The following is a 16,444-nucleotide window of genomic DNA, read 5'->3' on the forward strand; positions in this document are numbered from 1 at the left end:
CAGCCTCAGTCTGTTGGGTTTCTTTTATTTTTTCCCCCATCTTCCTCCTCCCCCACCCCCCACCACTCCAGTTCAAGCTGTTGTTTCTCAGTTTAGTTGTGTGTAGGACACAGCTCCCTGGCCAGTCGGCCACTCACAGCGGCTCACAGCAGCTCTTGCGGGCTGCGGGTGGCTCACACTAGCTGCTGGTCCCCGCCCGCTCCTGGCAGCACACAGCAGCCCACAGCCGCTCACGATGGCTGTCAGCCACTCATGCGGCCTGCTCCTGACAGCACACAGCAGCCCGCGGCTGCTCACACTGACCTCCGGCTGCTCACAGCAGCCCAGCTCCAGGAAGAGCTGTTATTCACAATCTTAGCTGTAGAGGGCGCAGCTCACTGGCCCATGTGGGAATCCAACCAGCCACCTCGGCGTTAGGAGCATGGCGCTCCAACCACCTGAGCCACTGGGCCAGCACCTGTTGGGTTTCTTATACTGCTTTACCCTATCTGCATGTGACCTTCATTATGTAAGAACAACTTTTCTGACATGTCATGCATGATGCATGCTGGGAAGTCAGGCTCAGCCCAGCAGCTAAAGAGGGGAAGGGCAGCCCAGAGTTGAGAAAGACCAGCTCAGCAGAAAAGACCTTCCCAAAGGCTTAGAAAGCTGTGATGAGGGGCTCAGGCCCACGACAATGTGTAATCCAGCAGGAAGGCTCGAGCAGGTTTCATCTATCTCCTTCCACCTTCTACTGTCTCGGAAGACCTTCGCTCCCTGATCTCTCAGGAGATTCTTACTATGACTGCCACCAATAACATGCTGTTCCTGTCACAACAGTCATCATACTCTAACTAATTACTTCTTTATATGAGCAAATCTACCAAACTGGAACCTCCTCGAGGCCAGGAACCATCTCTACTTCTTCATCACCGAGTCCTCTCCCAGCTCATAGTAGCTACTTAGTCAAGGGCCTCACTGAATTACTCAGAGTCTCTGTGGCTTAGTTTATCCAGGTCGATATCTAACAAATAGGAGTTCTAGGGAGAGATCATGGAGGGGAGGATATTTCCAAAGAAATATAACAGAATGAAGTTCCTAGAACTAAATGAGAAAGACCCCCTACCAGGACTCGTCTTGAAATTTCAGAACACCAGAGAAACAGAAGGAATTCTAAAAGCTCCCACGGAGGAAAAACGATACCAGACACAAAGTACTTGACTCAGAATGCCATCACACCTCTCAACAGCAGTACGGGAAGCGAAAAGACAATGAAACAACTCTGAGCAGTTCAATTTAAATGATTAATAAAAGTGAGAATTGAATTAAAAGCCATCAGACAGGTGAAATATTAGGAAACGTACCTCCTGTTATCATTTTACTGCCTGTCAGCTCCCAACTCCCCCTTCAGTGCCTGCTCTGCGATAATGATACGTTAACAGTTCCTTTAAGCATTTCTCCCTTACAAAAAGCTTTGTCAGTAGAGGACGCTAGAGGCACTTTGCAGGAGATAGGAGGCTTCTCTTCCTCGTGCTGGCAGCTGCGTTCCTGGTGCTGGCAGCTGCGTTTCTGCTTTGTTTCTGGCTTTTGTTGCACATTTGAGCAGTGGTATAAGCTCCCGTGACCTCAGAGCCCTGGCAGAGACCCGGTGACCACCTGGTGTGGACCCACACAGTCCTGCCCTCATGCCCTGACTCTCTGGGATCCTACCTTTTGGCCACTGTGGCCTGCTCCCCAGATGTGTGTCTCCTGCAGCCCTCCCAAGGCAAACACTGTCTGCTTTGGCCCTCATGTTTGCACAGGTGCCCCATTCCCTCTGAGCACCCGCCCACCTCTGGCTCACCTGTACTCTGGAGGGTTGTTCCTGCTTCACCAGTAACTGGATCGACTCCGGCCTGGGCAACCAACCATCTATGCCACCAGTGAGCTGCCGCCATAGCTTCTCCAACACGGTCTTTTGCAAAGCTTGCCTTCTATCTCTCCATTCCCGTTTCCTTGGGGATAAAAATGTTACCAGTTGGAGTTCTCTGAGTCTTGCAGCAAGTGCAAGAGGAGGAAATTCTGGAGAGTTTTAAACGTGTGAGACTTTCCTGTCTTACTGAATAAACTCACCATTGGATGATTGAGTTTCCCTTTCTCCCCATTTGCTGGGGAGCATCAAGGCAAGGTGCTGCCATATTCAGTGAGCTGTCTAGAGCTCAGGGATGGCTGTGTGATCTAACGGGAGCCGCATACGTTTGGTGAAATCCCATTTCTCATTGTTCCCAGAGGTTGCATGAGGGAGTGGAAAGAGCTCATACCCTGGACATCACAGTGCATAGTTTACCATCCTACCTCCACCATTACCTGTCTTCAGTCAGGTCACTTCACCTTTCTGAGCTCGTTTCCTCTTCTCTTGCAAAACAAAAACACAAAAATCCCCAGAAACTGTACTAGTTTCCTATGGCTGCTGTGACAAATTACCGCAAACTTGGTGGCTTAACACAACATGGTATTATCCTACAGATGTGGAGGTCAGGAGTCCTAAAATCAAAGTGCTGGCAGAGCTGTTTTTCTTCCTAAAGCTCAGGGGAGAACCTGTTTTCTTGCTTTTCCCAGGTTGTGGAAGCTGCCTGCATTCCTTCCTGTATCATCAAAGCCAATGGTATAGCATATAGCACCTTCAAATCTCTCTCTCTCTCTCTCTCTCTCTCTCTCTCTCTCTCTCTCTCTCTCTCTTCCTACCTCCTAACACAAAATTCCCAATGACTGGCCCAGCTTGGAATACGTGTCCGCTCTGGTCCCATGAGCTGTGGACCAGGGTTAGGTTCACATGGTACAAAATGGCTGCTGTGGCCAGGCCATTGCCGTCATCCCATTCCCTGTAGTCTGACAAGCCCTCCACTGGGGCCTCAGCACAGCAGAGGAGCTTGGCAGAGGGGACAGGTCTTCCCCTCTGTGCCCACTTTCATGCCTCCTTCCTCCCGCTTTTGCCCACAGGCCACAGAGGAGCGCTTGAAGAAGGAATCCAGCCACAGCCTGCAGACCCAGCACCAGGCACACCGGCTGGAGCTCCAGGCCTTGGAGGAAAAGGCCCGGCAAGAGCTCCAGGGGGAGCAGGAGAGGATGCAGGCTCAGCACGCTCTGCTGCTAGGTATGCAAGTGGCCATACGCCCGGCAGGGAACCAGGGGTGGCCTGGGCCCCAGGGCTCTGGCGTCACACAGGCCAGGGTGACTAGCCTACCTCTGCCACCAACTAGCTGTGACACTTGGGGCGGGTAACTCTCAGCGTCATTTTCCATTTGTATGAAATGGAGTTACAAATTGCCTCTACCTCATAGAGTGTTGTGTGGACTTGATGAGACGTTAAATATAAAATACCTAGTGTGTATGTATGAGCCCAGTGAGTGTAACTATCTTATCATCATCATCATTACTGAACATAACCCAGATCTCTGAGCCTTCATAAGAGTTTCATGGGATTGCTTCAACCTCTTATTTCCATTCTGAAGATTTCTGCAAGTTTGAGGGACTCGGGTCTCCAGGCTCCTGCATGTTCTCAGCTTCCTTTGCCTGCCCCATTATCCCCAGCGTGAAACTCACCTTCTCTTTAGTTTCCACATTAAAAATTAATCACACAAAGCATTCTGTAACTTACCAGAGTTAGTGAAGATCTCCAAAGCCAAATTGCCTTGGCTCGAAGCTCTGCTCCAATAGTCACTAGCTGTGTGACCTTGGGCAAGTTGCTTAACTGACCTGTGCGTCAGTTGCTCATCTGTAAAATGGGAATTACAACAGTATCCACCTCATTGGGCTGTTATTAGAATTATGTGAATAAACACACAAGAGTGCTTAGAACAGAGCCTGGTATGCAGGCTATGTAAATATGCACTGTTATTATTACTGACTATTCCAACATCACATCACTGACTCTCAGGGGCCTCTCTCCATTTTTGTAAATCATGTTTCTCCCTCATTTTCTGCCTTTCTCTCACTTAAGAATAAGACAGATGCTTTTCCTTGTTTCATGCCTATCATTAAAGACCATATTTGCCTACTGAATATTTTTTTAATCCCAGACAGGGCTCTCCTTAAGAGAATTCTGAAGAAGTGCATTTTCTATACCTCCTTAAGTGAATGGTTGAATTTTCATTAGACAGTGTGACCTTCTGGAGGAAGTGATGTAGGGAACAGGAAGGAGAAGGAGAGCCCCACAGATTTCCTGGTTAGCAGCTACCCTGGAATGGAGGTGACCATGTTGGAAATGCTACTAAAGTTGGCAGAGTCTAAAGAAGATGCATTATAGAAGATAAAACCTAGGTTGTGATGGGTTTAGGGTATAGGCTCCCCAAGTTTAGCTCAGGCTGGACACCCTGGTGATTCCAACACCCAGCAGCTGCTGGCACAGATGTCCCTGCTGTCCCTTCCCTGGTCCCTCTGAGCCCAGAGCAGTCTGGTCCTTTCCTGGACGAAAGAATCAGGAGAGACCGTGGGAGCAGGCTGGGATTCTCAGCATCAGTTCCAGGAAGAAGGCACTTTGTGGACTCTGAAATTGTGATAGCAAATTGTAGGCTTCCTGGGTAGTACTGGGCGGGAGCACCTCCCACAACGACAGAGTGATATTAGATATTCCTGGTCCCAGTTACTCCTATCCCATTGTCTGTATGAGACACACCTGGCCTGCAGTATAGGTCAATGTGTGAGGGGTGAGAAGGTGAGTATCCATGACATTATTGGTACACTGGGGTGGGGACCCAGACATGCTGGATGGACAGATGGACAGACGGATGGATGGATCGAGGGATCAATGGATGGAAGGATCAGTGGATCGGTGGATGGATAGTGGGAATCCATGAGAGAAGAGGGGAGGGTAATGAGTAAATACACTACAGTTCATGCGTTGCTAAACAGTTTTCATTGCAATTTTGTGATAAAGGATTTCAAAAAATTGGGTTATGTCTGGATTTTTTAAAGAAAATAAGCTTTAGAAGTTACTGTATTAAAATTCTGTTGACAAGATGACCAAGTAAGTTTTTCAACATAATGTCATCAGAATATATATGAGTATATGTTTAATATACTGTACCTTGGAGAGAAGCTGAATATACCGGAAGTCTTTTACAATGAATACACTTTCACAAGATCATTGATTTTCATTCTAAACATCATTTGTTTATTTTACAAATATATGTTGAGCATTTGCTATGTACTGAGGCCTGTGCTAGGTGCTTATCCTATGGCTCACAGAATTATTAGAACAATATTTCAAAAGATATTTGCAATAACCAAAATATAGTCTCAAAAGTCCATAACAGAAAAGTATCAACTTTACTAGCCCTTAAAAATTGTCTCCCAAGTCAGACAGAGAAAGACAAATACCATATGATCTCACTTATATGTGGAATCTAAAGAAAAGAATAAGTGAATGAACTAATCAGAAACAGTTTTGGAGACATAGAGGAAAAACTGAGGGTTGCTAGATGGGAGGGAGGTGGGGATAAGGGGGAAGGTGAGGGGATTAGAAAACAGTCGGTAACCACAAGATGGCCACAGGGTTTTGAAAATTAATTTGGGGAACGTAATCAATAATGTAAAGATTTTGTAGGGTATCCAATGGACACATGTCTCATTTGGGAGACCACCCCAGGGATGATGTAGATGCCTGATCTCTGCACTGTACACGTGAAGCTGAAGCTGAACAACAATGAATGTCAACTATAAGTTTATATATATATATATTATATATATTATATATATTATATATATTATATATATATTATATATATAATTTATATATATGTATGTATATACTTACAAGAAGCAGAGTACAGCATTAGGAATAGAGACAGTGGAAATGTAATGGCTGTGTGCAATGTCAGAGGGATAGTGGATGGGGGGAGGGGGGTTCACACAGTGTGAGGGATATAAATGATAAACGTCTAAGTATTACTTTGTCTTGTGCACCTGAAACTAATTTAAAAAAAAGAAAGCAAATTAAAAAAAATTGTCTCCCTTTTAAAAAAATGAATAGCTCCCTGACTAGCATCTACTCTATCAGAAAATACTTGTTTTGAAATGACTGTTTTCTTTGCCTTTCAATCATGCTGGGAAGTATTACACTATTAGAAATCACCCACCATCCTATCCTCAGAGGAGAAATTTGAGTCTCTGGCGTACTCTTGCCTGAGTTAAAGTAGTGTACATTTCTCCTGGAAGATTCTGGTTTTAATCCTGTTTCTATTGGGATAACATGCCATCTCCTGCCTCCACAATCCAGCCAAGACCTCATACCAATGGGAAGTAGAACCCATGAATGTTTTGTCTCCTTAATAATTGACATAAATGTCAAAATTTCCGACTGGAGACCTGCAACCACAGAGGAGGTCCCTGGTCATTTGATAATTCCCTGTTTTTCTCTTGGTTTTTCTGGCTCAGGCTGCCCCACCCTAACCTACCACCCTTCCTAACCAACCAACAATGGCTAAGTGGTGATTCAGAGTGAAGAACCACTGGCAGTTTTGAATCCTGACTCCATCACTTACTAGCTGTGTGGCTCTGGGCTACTTACCCTCTCTGAGGCTCAGTTCCCTCATCATAAAATGGGAGGGATAATACTAGATAGAGTGGTCGTAGGGTTTCAATGAACAGAGTTTTCAAGGGTTTAGCACACGTGGTGTGCTACACATGGTACTGTTGTTACTGTTATCTTGAAATGACTTTGGAGAACTCAATCCAAAGCCCTCAGTGTCTACCCACCCCAGAGACTGTTGGCCCTGCAGGACAGACTTCAGCCTTCACGATATGCCTGACTTCCGCTGCTCTTCCTTCTGCAGAATCCCTCAGGCAGGAGCTGTGGGAGCAGCGGACTGCCTGCTCCGAGCACCAGAAGGACTTGGAGGCGCTGCAGGCTGAGCTGAGCGCTCTGGGAAGCTCACGCAGGCGGCAGGGCATCGTCCAGTGTCCAAGAGACAGCGAGGACCACACCTTCGCCGCAGAGGTCAGCGCCCCTGCCCTGCCCACGCCACAACCCTCTCAGAGCAGCGTCAGGGCTGCGGCAAGAAACTCCTCAAGGAAAGGCTCTAGGAGCTTCATCCGTGTCTGACATGGGGATCACCCCTCTCCTTCCGCTAGGGGGCACCTGAAAAGCCTGCAGGTTCCCATCTTTGCAAAGCAAACAGGCTTTAAGTGCTGCTGCATGTTATTTTTAATCCACACACAACAGCATCTCAGGGTGTTGGTGCCGGACAGGCCCTAGAAACAACCAGTTTGGATCACTTCAGATCTGCAGGAGAATGTATCTGAGCTCCTCCTAGACAGACTTCCTGTCTGCACCTCCCTGTTCGCGAGTGGGAGCAGCCTCGTCACAGAGCTCAATGCCCTCTCTCCTTGAACTTCCTGGTTAGACTTGGCCCATTGGCCCCTTCCTTGCACATCCGTAATTCCTACCTAGCTGGGTAGCACAGTGACTTCCTGACAATTTAGGCCTCTGTCCCCAGCCTAATAGGGCTTCAAGTATTAATCTGAAGCGCGTTTGTATAAAGCCTTCAGTGGCCCCCTACTGCTCTTGAGGCTGGAAGCTAGACGGAGCACAAGCCTCTATCTTTGTCAGGGCACATCTGTGGCAACTTTGTTGGCCCTGGAGCCTCCTGAGAACATCTCTCCTGGCTACCTTCTCCCCAGGAGGGCGGCTATCCGGGATCAGCGGGCTCCCCAACGGGCGTGGCTGAGCAGGGTCCCAGCGAGGGATGCGGCCTCTGGGAGGAGAACACCCAGCTCAAGGACACGGTGCGGCGACTGCGGGCGGAGGTGGAACAGCACCAGCAGGAGGCGCTGCAGCTCCGCGACCAGCACAGGTGGGTCTGCGGAGCCCCAGGGCTTCCCGCCCTCCCTCCACTGACCCTGGTGGGCCTCTGAGATCTCAAATCGGGTCACCCCCTCAGCATCTTCCCAAAGAAAAGACCCCCTAATACGCTAGCACTTCACTGGTGTTACTCCTTGGCCCCATGAAAAGTACCCAGGAATTCTAGGTCAAAATAGCAGAGGATTTGCCCTGAAATAGAGTCAGAGACCCTATTCTCTACAAATCAGGGAAATTATGTCATCAGACCTAATGAGACCAAAAGTATCCTGAAAACCAGCCTTAGGGAGACAATGCTGTGTGCCCTTAGCTAGCTGTGTGAACTTGGGTGAGTCAGCTAACCTGTCCGATTGTGTGCCCTCATCTGTAAGACGCAGATAACACCACCACCTCTCAGGGCTGCTGCAGGACGCAGTGCAATGCGTGCAAGACGCCTAGCACGGTCCCTGCATGGAGCAAGCGCTCTGTAACCTGTGGCAGTCACCATTCCCTAATCCAGGTTGGACGGCTCATTATCAGTCCTGAATTCACAGCCTCCTCTTGCCCCTCGTTAGAAAGTGGGAATCTACAATTTTAATTTTGTTAATCGATATAGGACTTTTCAGGTTATCTGTTTCTTCTTGAGTGAGCTTTGGTAATTATATCTTTCAAGCACTTTTTCCATTTCATATCTGTGTGAATGTCCAAGTCCCCCGCATAAAATTTAATAGTAAACTGTCATCTTAAGATGCTTAACCATAGAGCTGGGAGGACTGTGGGCAGAGCTGGGCCCCTTGTTAACGCTCTAGTCTTGACTTCCTGTTGAACTTTATGGTAACTTCTGGGAGAGGGATGCGAATAAAGAAGGAGGCCGCGTTGGTACGGCCCATTTTTCTTCCACAAGGGCGGCTGGTTGTTACACCGGCCGTGAGTGTGCGTGTACACACTCCTTGGTAGCTTTGTTTTTTTTCTCTTTTCCCGAATAAACCGTTCCTTTGGTGGATTACCTGGAGAATTATTTCTCCAGTCGACAAGTTGTTCGAGTGAAAGTAGACCTGAGGCTCATCTGAGAAACAGGCGCGACCCCAGCTGACCAAGGTGGGACCCCTCAGATTTCGTTAAGGACTCACCATGTGATGCTGGAATAAGGAGCTTGGACCAGAGAAGGGACTCCTAACCATTTTGGTTACAGGCCCCTCCAGTAAGGAAAGCAATGGCCCTTTTCCTGGGAGAAGGATATAATCACACAAAAGGCTTGTACTTTCAGAAGGTGACACACCCCTAAGGCTTGTCTGTGAATCCCTCAGGGCCCAACCCCTAAGTTAAGAAAAATAGGGCTGAACACATGCTTTGTGCTACAGGCTGTTCTGGACAGGTATGAGCGTGATAGTTCTTGCAGTCACCCTGTGAGATAACCACGACTGTCACCTCCATTTAACAGGTGAAGAAACTGAGCAGGGCGCAGCTTGCCCAAGGTCATACAGCCAGGAAGTGATGCAGGAGGCTGGGGACGGCCGTGGGTAGCCTGGCTTTTACCATTGCACTTGACCCGGTCCCAGTCTGTCTCGGGGCCCCAGGGGTCAGTAACTCTGATACAGAATCTCTGCATCCAGGCTGCTCCATCTGCCCCACGTGAAGGGAGTGTTTCCTGGGACTCCCCTCCAGAGCTGTCCTCTACTCCTTCCCCCGGAAGGCTGCTCTTCATGGAATGGAGAGGTTTCTCCGTCTTGGAATGCCAGGGTGCGAGATGTTGAGAAGGGGCCCCACAAGTAGGGCTTATCCCAGACCCCACAGCTCAGACACCCCAGGTCTCCTTCCATGGTGTCCTGACCTCAGATTCATAACCTCCCCCATCCCGTCTCCAAACCTGGCCTCCTAGCAGAGGGGACGAAAACTCTAGTGCCCAAGAGGTCAGTCCCTAGAGCCTGGGCCGGCCCAGCTATGCTTCCGCCCACTGCAGGCTGCTGGAGGAGGACCAGCAAGCACAGCGGGCCCGGGAGGTGGAGATGCTGCGCCAGGAACACCGGAAGGAGATGCAGGCCATGGTGGCAGACTTCAGCAGTGCCCAAGCCCGGCTCCAGGCACGGCTGGCTGCCCTGGAAACGGAGTAAGTGAGACCTTGGCCCCAGGTTGAGAGGTACGAGCAGATGTACCATTTTATGAGGGTGACCAGCTCATCCCAGTGTCCCCAGGACTCTCCCAGTTTTAAAACTACAAGTGCTAAGTTCCAGGAAGCACCTCAGTCTTAGGCAAATTAGGACAGTGGGTCACCAGTCCCCTTTCGTGCAGGGCCCTGGGAATCTGAGGAATGAGCCTGCCTCCTGGGCTCAGTTTGACATTAGGAAGATATCAGAAGAATCAGGGCTACTTATGAGCTTTGGCCCTGTTCTGACCTGCATCATCTCATTTAATCTTCACAGCAGTCCTTCAAGGTGGAAAATGTTACTGCCATCAACAGATCAAGAAACCAAGGGTCACTCCTCCATGTATGCATGCATTCATTTATTCATTCAACAAATATTTATCAAAGGCCTACTGTTTTAGGCTTAGGATTGCAGCTGGAAACAAAACATAGACTACATTCTCTTAGAACTCACAAATTCTAGATGGGGATTATGACATGAGATAAGCAAATATTTAACCTCATATCAGGTAGTGAAAGTGCTAAAAGAAAAACAGGCTCAGTGTCTAGAGAGTGGCAAGGGTGGACAAGGCAAGCCTCTTTAAGGAGGTAACATTTAAGCACAAGGGGCTGAGGGAATGAGAGAGCCACCTGGAGAAGGAGCATTCCAAGCAGACAGAGCTGGAAGTGCAAAGGCCCTGGGGCCTGCTTCACAAAACTGAATAGCCAAAAGGCTCATGTGGCTTACATGGAATGAGTGAGAAAGTGAGTGTTAGAAATTGAGGTTCATGGGGTAACCAAGGGATGAAGGAAACCCTGCACTGAACAGGAAGGCAGGCGTCTGGGTGTATTCAGGCATCTGGGAAGCCAATGCAAGGCTCTGAGCAGGAGTGACATGGTCTGATTTACGTTTTAACAGGGTTGCTCTGGCTTTTGAGAGACTGGGGATCGGGGTTAGCATCAGGGAGACCAGGTCAACCAGCATTACATGAATTTAAATGTCACCTCTCTGACCCTTAACTTGCGCTCTTAAAAACCCCTCCACTGTCTCCAGCACAAATCATCCAAAATCTGGAGTGGGAGGTTTTACCATCTACCATCTAGTGCATTCTTACCACGTGTCAGGTACCCTTTATCTCATTGAGTCCTCACAGCCACCTGGTTTCAGGCCCCTTTTAAAGGAGGAGCTGAGGTCACAGGTGAAATGCCATGCTGAAAACCATGGCTAGGAAAAAGCAGAGCTGGGATGAGAGCCCGAGTCATCTCACCCCAAAGTCCTGGCCTCTTACTAACTACAGTCAATAGGTCTCCTGTGCAGCCCTAACCCTCCCTCGCTCCTACCATCCCGAGAGATTGCTCTCCAGTTTCACGCTGAAAGGACTGTGGGTTCCGGCTGTGGGTACGCTGCTCGCTGTCCAGGAACCAGCTCGTGCTGCGCTCAGTGTCCGCCAGAAGATGGAGCCAGAGCCACGTCCATTAGCAGAGCTTTGCCAGCACTGGGGGCTGGGGGTGTGTTCTACAGAGCCCTCTTCTCCCAAACAGCCCTGGTTCTTGAAGCTCCACTGACTGCAGCATTTGTGCACACAGGGGCTCTGGGCTGCTGAGCCCCTCAGCCTTGGGAAAAGTGACAAAGGTCAGATTAGGAGTTGAGGTCCTGGGCTCCACCCCGAGCTCTGCAGCCAACTCACGGGTGGCCCTGGGCAAGCTCTCTGGGCCTCAGTTTCCACTTTCGTGAATGAGTGGCTGGCTGGGCTGAGCACACAGTGGTGTCCCCATCAGGGCCACCTATTCTTCGTGCTCATGGTTGAGTAACGCAGTAAGGGGCTAACGCAATGCCTGCTTGAAACAGACTGAAAGATTCCGGAGAGAAGACAGGGAAGGGGGCTTCCAGGCCGGAGGACGTTCAGCTCATCGGCCGTCTGCAGACCCGCTTGAAGGAGAGAGAGGAGATCATCAAGCAGCTCACGGTGAGGCTGTGAGGGCCGGACACCAGTGTGGCTCGGGGAGGGGATTCACTTTGCATATGGCATTTCTCTGGGTACCTTAGATTAATCCTGATAACCATAAAACCACCTTACGAAAGAGCCATGGTTATTTTATTCCTATTATATATTTAAAAAATACATACTCACTAAAACAATTAACACAACAAAATAGAACACACAAAAACACTGTATTCCCAAGTCCGACAGCATTTGCCCACTGCTGATACTAGTTTGGTTTTTTTAATGAACAGAATTTGGGAAAATCGATAACGGTTTGCCTTATGTTTGAGTTTTAGTAGACTCAGGCAAGCCAATTATTCTTTTTTCTTTAAGTAATTCTTTTGGGTGGGAGGAGTATTGGGGAACAGTGTGTTTCTCCAGGGCCCATCAGCTCCAAGTCATTGTGCTTCAATCTAGTTGTGGAGGGCGCAGCTCAGCTCCAAGTCCAGTCTCTGTTTTCAATCTTCAGTTGCAGGGGGCGCAGCCCACAATCCCTTGGGGGAATTGAACCAGCCACCTTGTTGTTGAGAGCTCGCACTCTAACCAACTGGGCCATCCGGCCGCCCCAAGCCAGTTATTCTTCATTGATCTTCCCTCTGTAAAAATGACCACCTGTTTCCCAGTTAGCAAAGCCACTTCCTGAACCCCTTAAAGAGAAAAGGTTCTCCGACTCCCCGATTCGGTATCCAGCAGCCACCAAGGCCAAGGCCTGATGGTCATTTCCTTGAAATGCCCCTCCCCCTCCCTGCAAGCCTGCCCATCCTACAGCCCACCCACCCCACACCTGTGTCTCCTCACACTCTGACCATCGCTTAAGGCTCTAACCCAGCCTCCCCCACGTTCCATGCTTTGGTCAAGAGTTATTTATATCGCTCCAGCTGAATCAGCTGGGACAGCTCCCAGTGGCTTACATTCAGCTCTGGAGACGGTGGGTGACAGATTCACGGCTGTCAGTGTGGCCCACAGGGGCCGAGCTAGTTAGCCACACCAGAAGTTCAGCCACTTCCCACTGTCCCTACCTCCACCACCTTGGTCCAAGCCCCATCACCTCACACATGCAGGATGGAGGATCCATTGGTCTTCCCCTCACTCAGGCTTCATTCACCCCACTGCACAACAACCAGAGGAAGCTTCTGAAAGTGTACATCAGATCACAGCACAGCCCTGCTCAGCACCTCCCATGGCCCCATCTTGTCCCGAGTAAAATCCACGGTCTTACAGTGGCTTGCACAGCCTCGTGTCCTCCCACAAATACACACAACACACCTCTCTTGTATCTCCTCTCACTCCCATCCCCCGTCCTCCTTCTCTCCAGCCACACTCCTTCATGTCAAGACAATGAGGCAATTGTCTTGACAACCAGGAAAACTACCACTAACTGAAAATTAGATGATACCAATAAGAAACTGCTCGTTTCTTAAGTGTAACAAAGGTATTGTGGGTGTGTTTGTTTTTGCTAGGGAGTCCTTCTCTTTTAGAGATACATATTGATGTTTTTAAAGATGAAATTATACAATGACTGGAATTTGCTTTAAGAAATAATACAGCAGGGGATAAAAAAGTGGATGATACATATAAACAAGATTGGTCATATAGTGATTGTACCTGGGGGGGGGGAGTCTCCTTTCTTTGCTTTAATTGTTCACTTTCTGCAGTAGACTCTCTTCAGATGCTGAGTGCCTGGACCTCTAACTTCACTAGGGCATTCCAAATAAGCTTGCCCTTTCCTTTACAAGGGAGCTGAGGACACAAAGGACTCAGGAAGCTTTCCCCAAACTTCAGTGGATGGCAGCTTGATTCCCACTGACTTCCCCTCCCTCCCCTGGACTGTCCTTTTCTCTGTATTCTGCCCTCACACAGCCCTCTTCCCTCCAGTCACACCCAGTGCTGTGTGGTTAGGCTCACTTGATTCAGCGGTATTGTTCTTCCAGGAGGAGAGAAGATTTCACTACGCAGCGTTCCCCAGTGCCATGTCCCATCGGAATCGGTCCTTCTCTTTCAATCCTCACCCGGGGTATTTGACCCCTTCCATGAAGGTAAATCTGTTCTTCTGGTTTCAGTGCATTACACAACTCTGCTGGTTTCTTTTTTTTTCTAAAGGTAACTGCAGCTTATGTATCATTGGGCTGGCATATAGTCAGAGGAATAGTCATTGAAAATAAGACCCACAGGAAACAGTCCAAATTATTCAATGGTATTTGTCTGGCTAGGTGGATTCTGAGTATTTTTTATTTTTATGGGTTTTTTGTATTTTCCAAATTTCCTGCACATGAGTTACTATTAGTCATGGCTCTAATCAGAACGGGTGGTAGGAAGGAGAGAGAGAGAGAAAAACAGGAACCCTCTACTTCTTAACATCATTTTCTATATTTTGGAGTTTGTTACAAAGAGAATATTCTCTCATCTATCTCAAAATCCTAAAAGCACTAAAAAAAAAAAATTAATATTTTTTTATAGCTCATAGGACAATAAACCTAAACTGAACTGATGTGAGCTCATTTATAATTTTTATGTATCCCTCTTCGTGTGACCAAAGTAAGTTTCACTTCAGAAATAGTAACGTTTTTGAGGGCAAGGTGGGCCCAGCCCCTGCTGGGGTGTTATATGGCTTCCCAAAATCTAAAAAAACTTTTGAATCACAAAACACATCTGTACCCAGAAGTTTTGGATAAGAGATTGTGAATCCATGTGTTTTTTTAAACACAAAACAGATTTTCCTCTGAAAAAATGCTTTAAAAAATAATATGTAAGTACATAAATAAAAATATTGCCTCCTCACTCATATAGTTTTGATTGGAGAGGCCCCATTTACTGTTTTACAATGATGCCTCTTCTGGAGACTCTAACAGGCCTTTCCTTTAATACAAACAGAAAAAGAAGATGGAGGAGGTGCCCAGCCGAGTGGTCAGTGTGCCAAACCTTGCCTCCTATGCAAAGAACTTTCTGAGTGGGGATCTGAGCTCCAGGATCAACGCCCCTCCAATAACTAAGTCACCGAGCTTGGACCCAAGCCCCAACGGTGGTCGGCCTTGCAAACCCACCCAGTCTCTAGACGGGAAAACTGCCACAGGGTAGGGGGCAGAAGCTGGGATTCCATTTTCCCATAATCGGCGGAAAATTACAATTCCTTTCTGGCAACTATTAATTATCTGGCAGTTAGGCAGATATAAAGAGTAGCAAAACAAGCCCTGCCTTGGACAAATTACCAATCCAGTGAAATGGGAAGAGTGTGTGGGAGAAGGGAAATATATCATTCTTTAGAGGAGGGATGTTTCCTGGGAACAGTTCCAAAAAGGCTTTTGTGTTTGTTTTTTCCCATGAATGATTAGACAATGGACATTGAATCACTTAGCTGACCACTTTAGTGTGGGTACTCTCACCATCTAGACTTGAGGTCTGAATTCAAGTTCGGGTCCTCCTCATTTTAGCTGTGTGGCCTTGGGCAGGTTACTTGACTTCTCTGGGTCTCGATTCCCTCACCTATAAAATGAAGACAATATAGTACCTACCTCCTCAGACTGATGTGAGACTAAAGGAATTAATTCATAGGAAAAGCTTAGCACAGGACCTGGTACAGAAGGATTCAGTATATTTCCACTGTTATTTATTAATGTTACTTCTCAAGATTTGTTGTATCATCTTGGAATTTTAAGGCCTCGTAGTCTGTGGGTTTGGTTGATCATGTATGAAAACCTCAGACACCGCCTTATTTTTCTAGAAACCCTTGCATGCTTCTCCTCCAGAAATATATGATTTTTCCCCTTTATTATTAACTCTCCCTCCTTTCTAGTCTTCCACTGAGAGGCAAAATTTTAAATTCTGGGACTTGAAGTTTGCATTTGCCCCTCCTTGAATGTTCCTTTTCCAAAGTCCCTGCCTACCTGTGGCTATTTGGACAAAGGGGGCAGCATAAACCTTTATGAGTGTTGAGCTGCAAGGATCCCCTGGCAGTCAGTCAGTCACTGAATGAATCCAGCCCTTTGTGTCACAGTTAAGGAAACTGAGGCCTGGAGCCCCAGCACACCCTTCTGGCTACAGGTTCATCTCATTATTACAAACCTCTGTTTAAAGCTATGTTCTCATTGTTTTATATGAAGCTTCAAAATTGCAGATAGAGACCTTTCAGCCAGGTATACACCACACTTTCTTGCTTACTGTTTCCTCTTTTCAATTTATTAGGTTAGTTTCACAGCCTCATTGAGATGCTTTCTAGCTTCTCAGAAGATAACTTTCGAAGAAGCCCTAAATTGTAATACTGTGTTAACCATTTCTTTCTCTTACCTTTTTATGGGTTTTATGGTTCGATTTGTGCCTGGAATAAATAATAAATGTTGCAAATACACCTCATTGTCTTAAGTGAAAACATGGAGAGCCTTCTGTTTTCAAAACAGGAATTAAACAACTCATTTCCAGACACTAATGTTGGCGGGATACGTTCTAATATTTTTTGAAGAGTAGTGAATCAGTTATCTTTCCCTGAAAAGATGGTGGGGTATTAAGTTGTTTACTGAATAATTTTCAAAATCATCTAAGAAACCTTTG

General features: G+C 47.5%; 1 protein-coding gene across 1 annotated transcript in view; it reads left to right on the forward strand.

Annotated features, from left to right (window-relative positions):
• The window catches only part of FAM184B (family with sequence similarity 184 member B), a 77,794-nt gene that overhangs the window by 60,129 nt on the left and 1,221 nt on the right, over positions 1-16,444 (forward strand). The window contains exons 10-16 of the mRNA XM_088792699.1: positions 2,959-3,112; positions 6,792-6,955; positions 7,639-7,811; positions 9,756-9,902; positions 11,767-11,884; positions 13,834-13,938; positions 14,774-14,973. Of these exons, the coding sequence (XP_088648825.1) occupies positions 2,959-3,112; positions 6,792-6,955; positions 7,639-7,811; positions 9,756-9,902; positions 11,767-11,884; positions 13,834-13,938; positions 14,774-14,973 (1,061 nt within the window). The remainder of the gene's footprint in view (positions 1-2,958; positions 3,113-6,791; positions 6,956-7,638; positions 7,812-9,755; positions 9,903-11,766; positions 11,885-13,833; positions 13,939-14,773; positions 14,974-16,444) is intronic.

This window comes from Rhinolophus sinicus, chromosome 1 (assembly GCF_057876585.1).
Source record: "Rhinolophus sinicus isolate RSI-liver-muscle chromosome 1, RSI-T2T, whole genome shotgun sequence".
Lineage (NCBI taxonomy): Eukaryota > Metazoa > Chordata > Mammalia > Chiroptera > Rhinolophidae > Rhinolophus > Rhinolophus sinicus.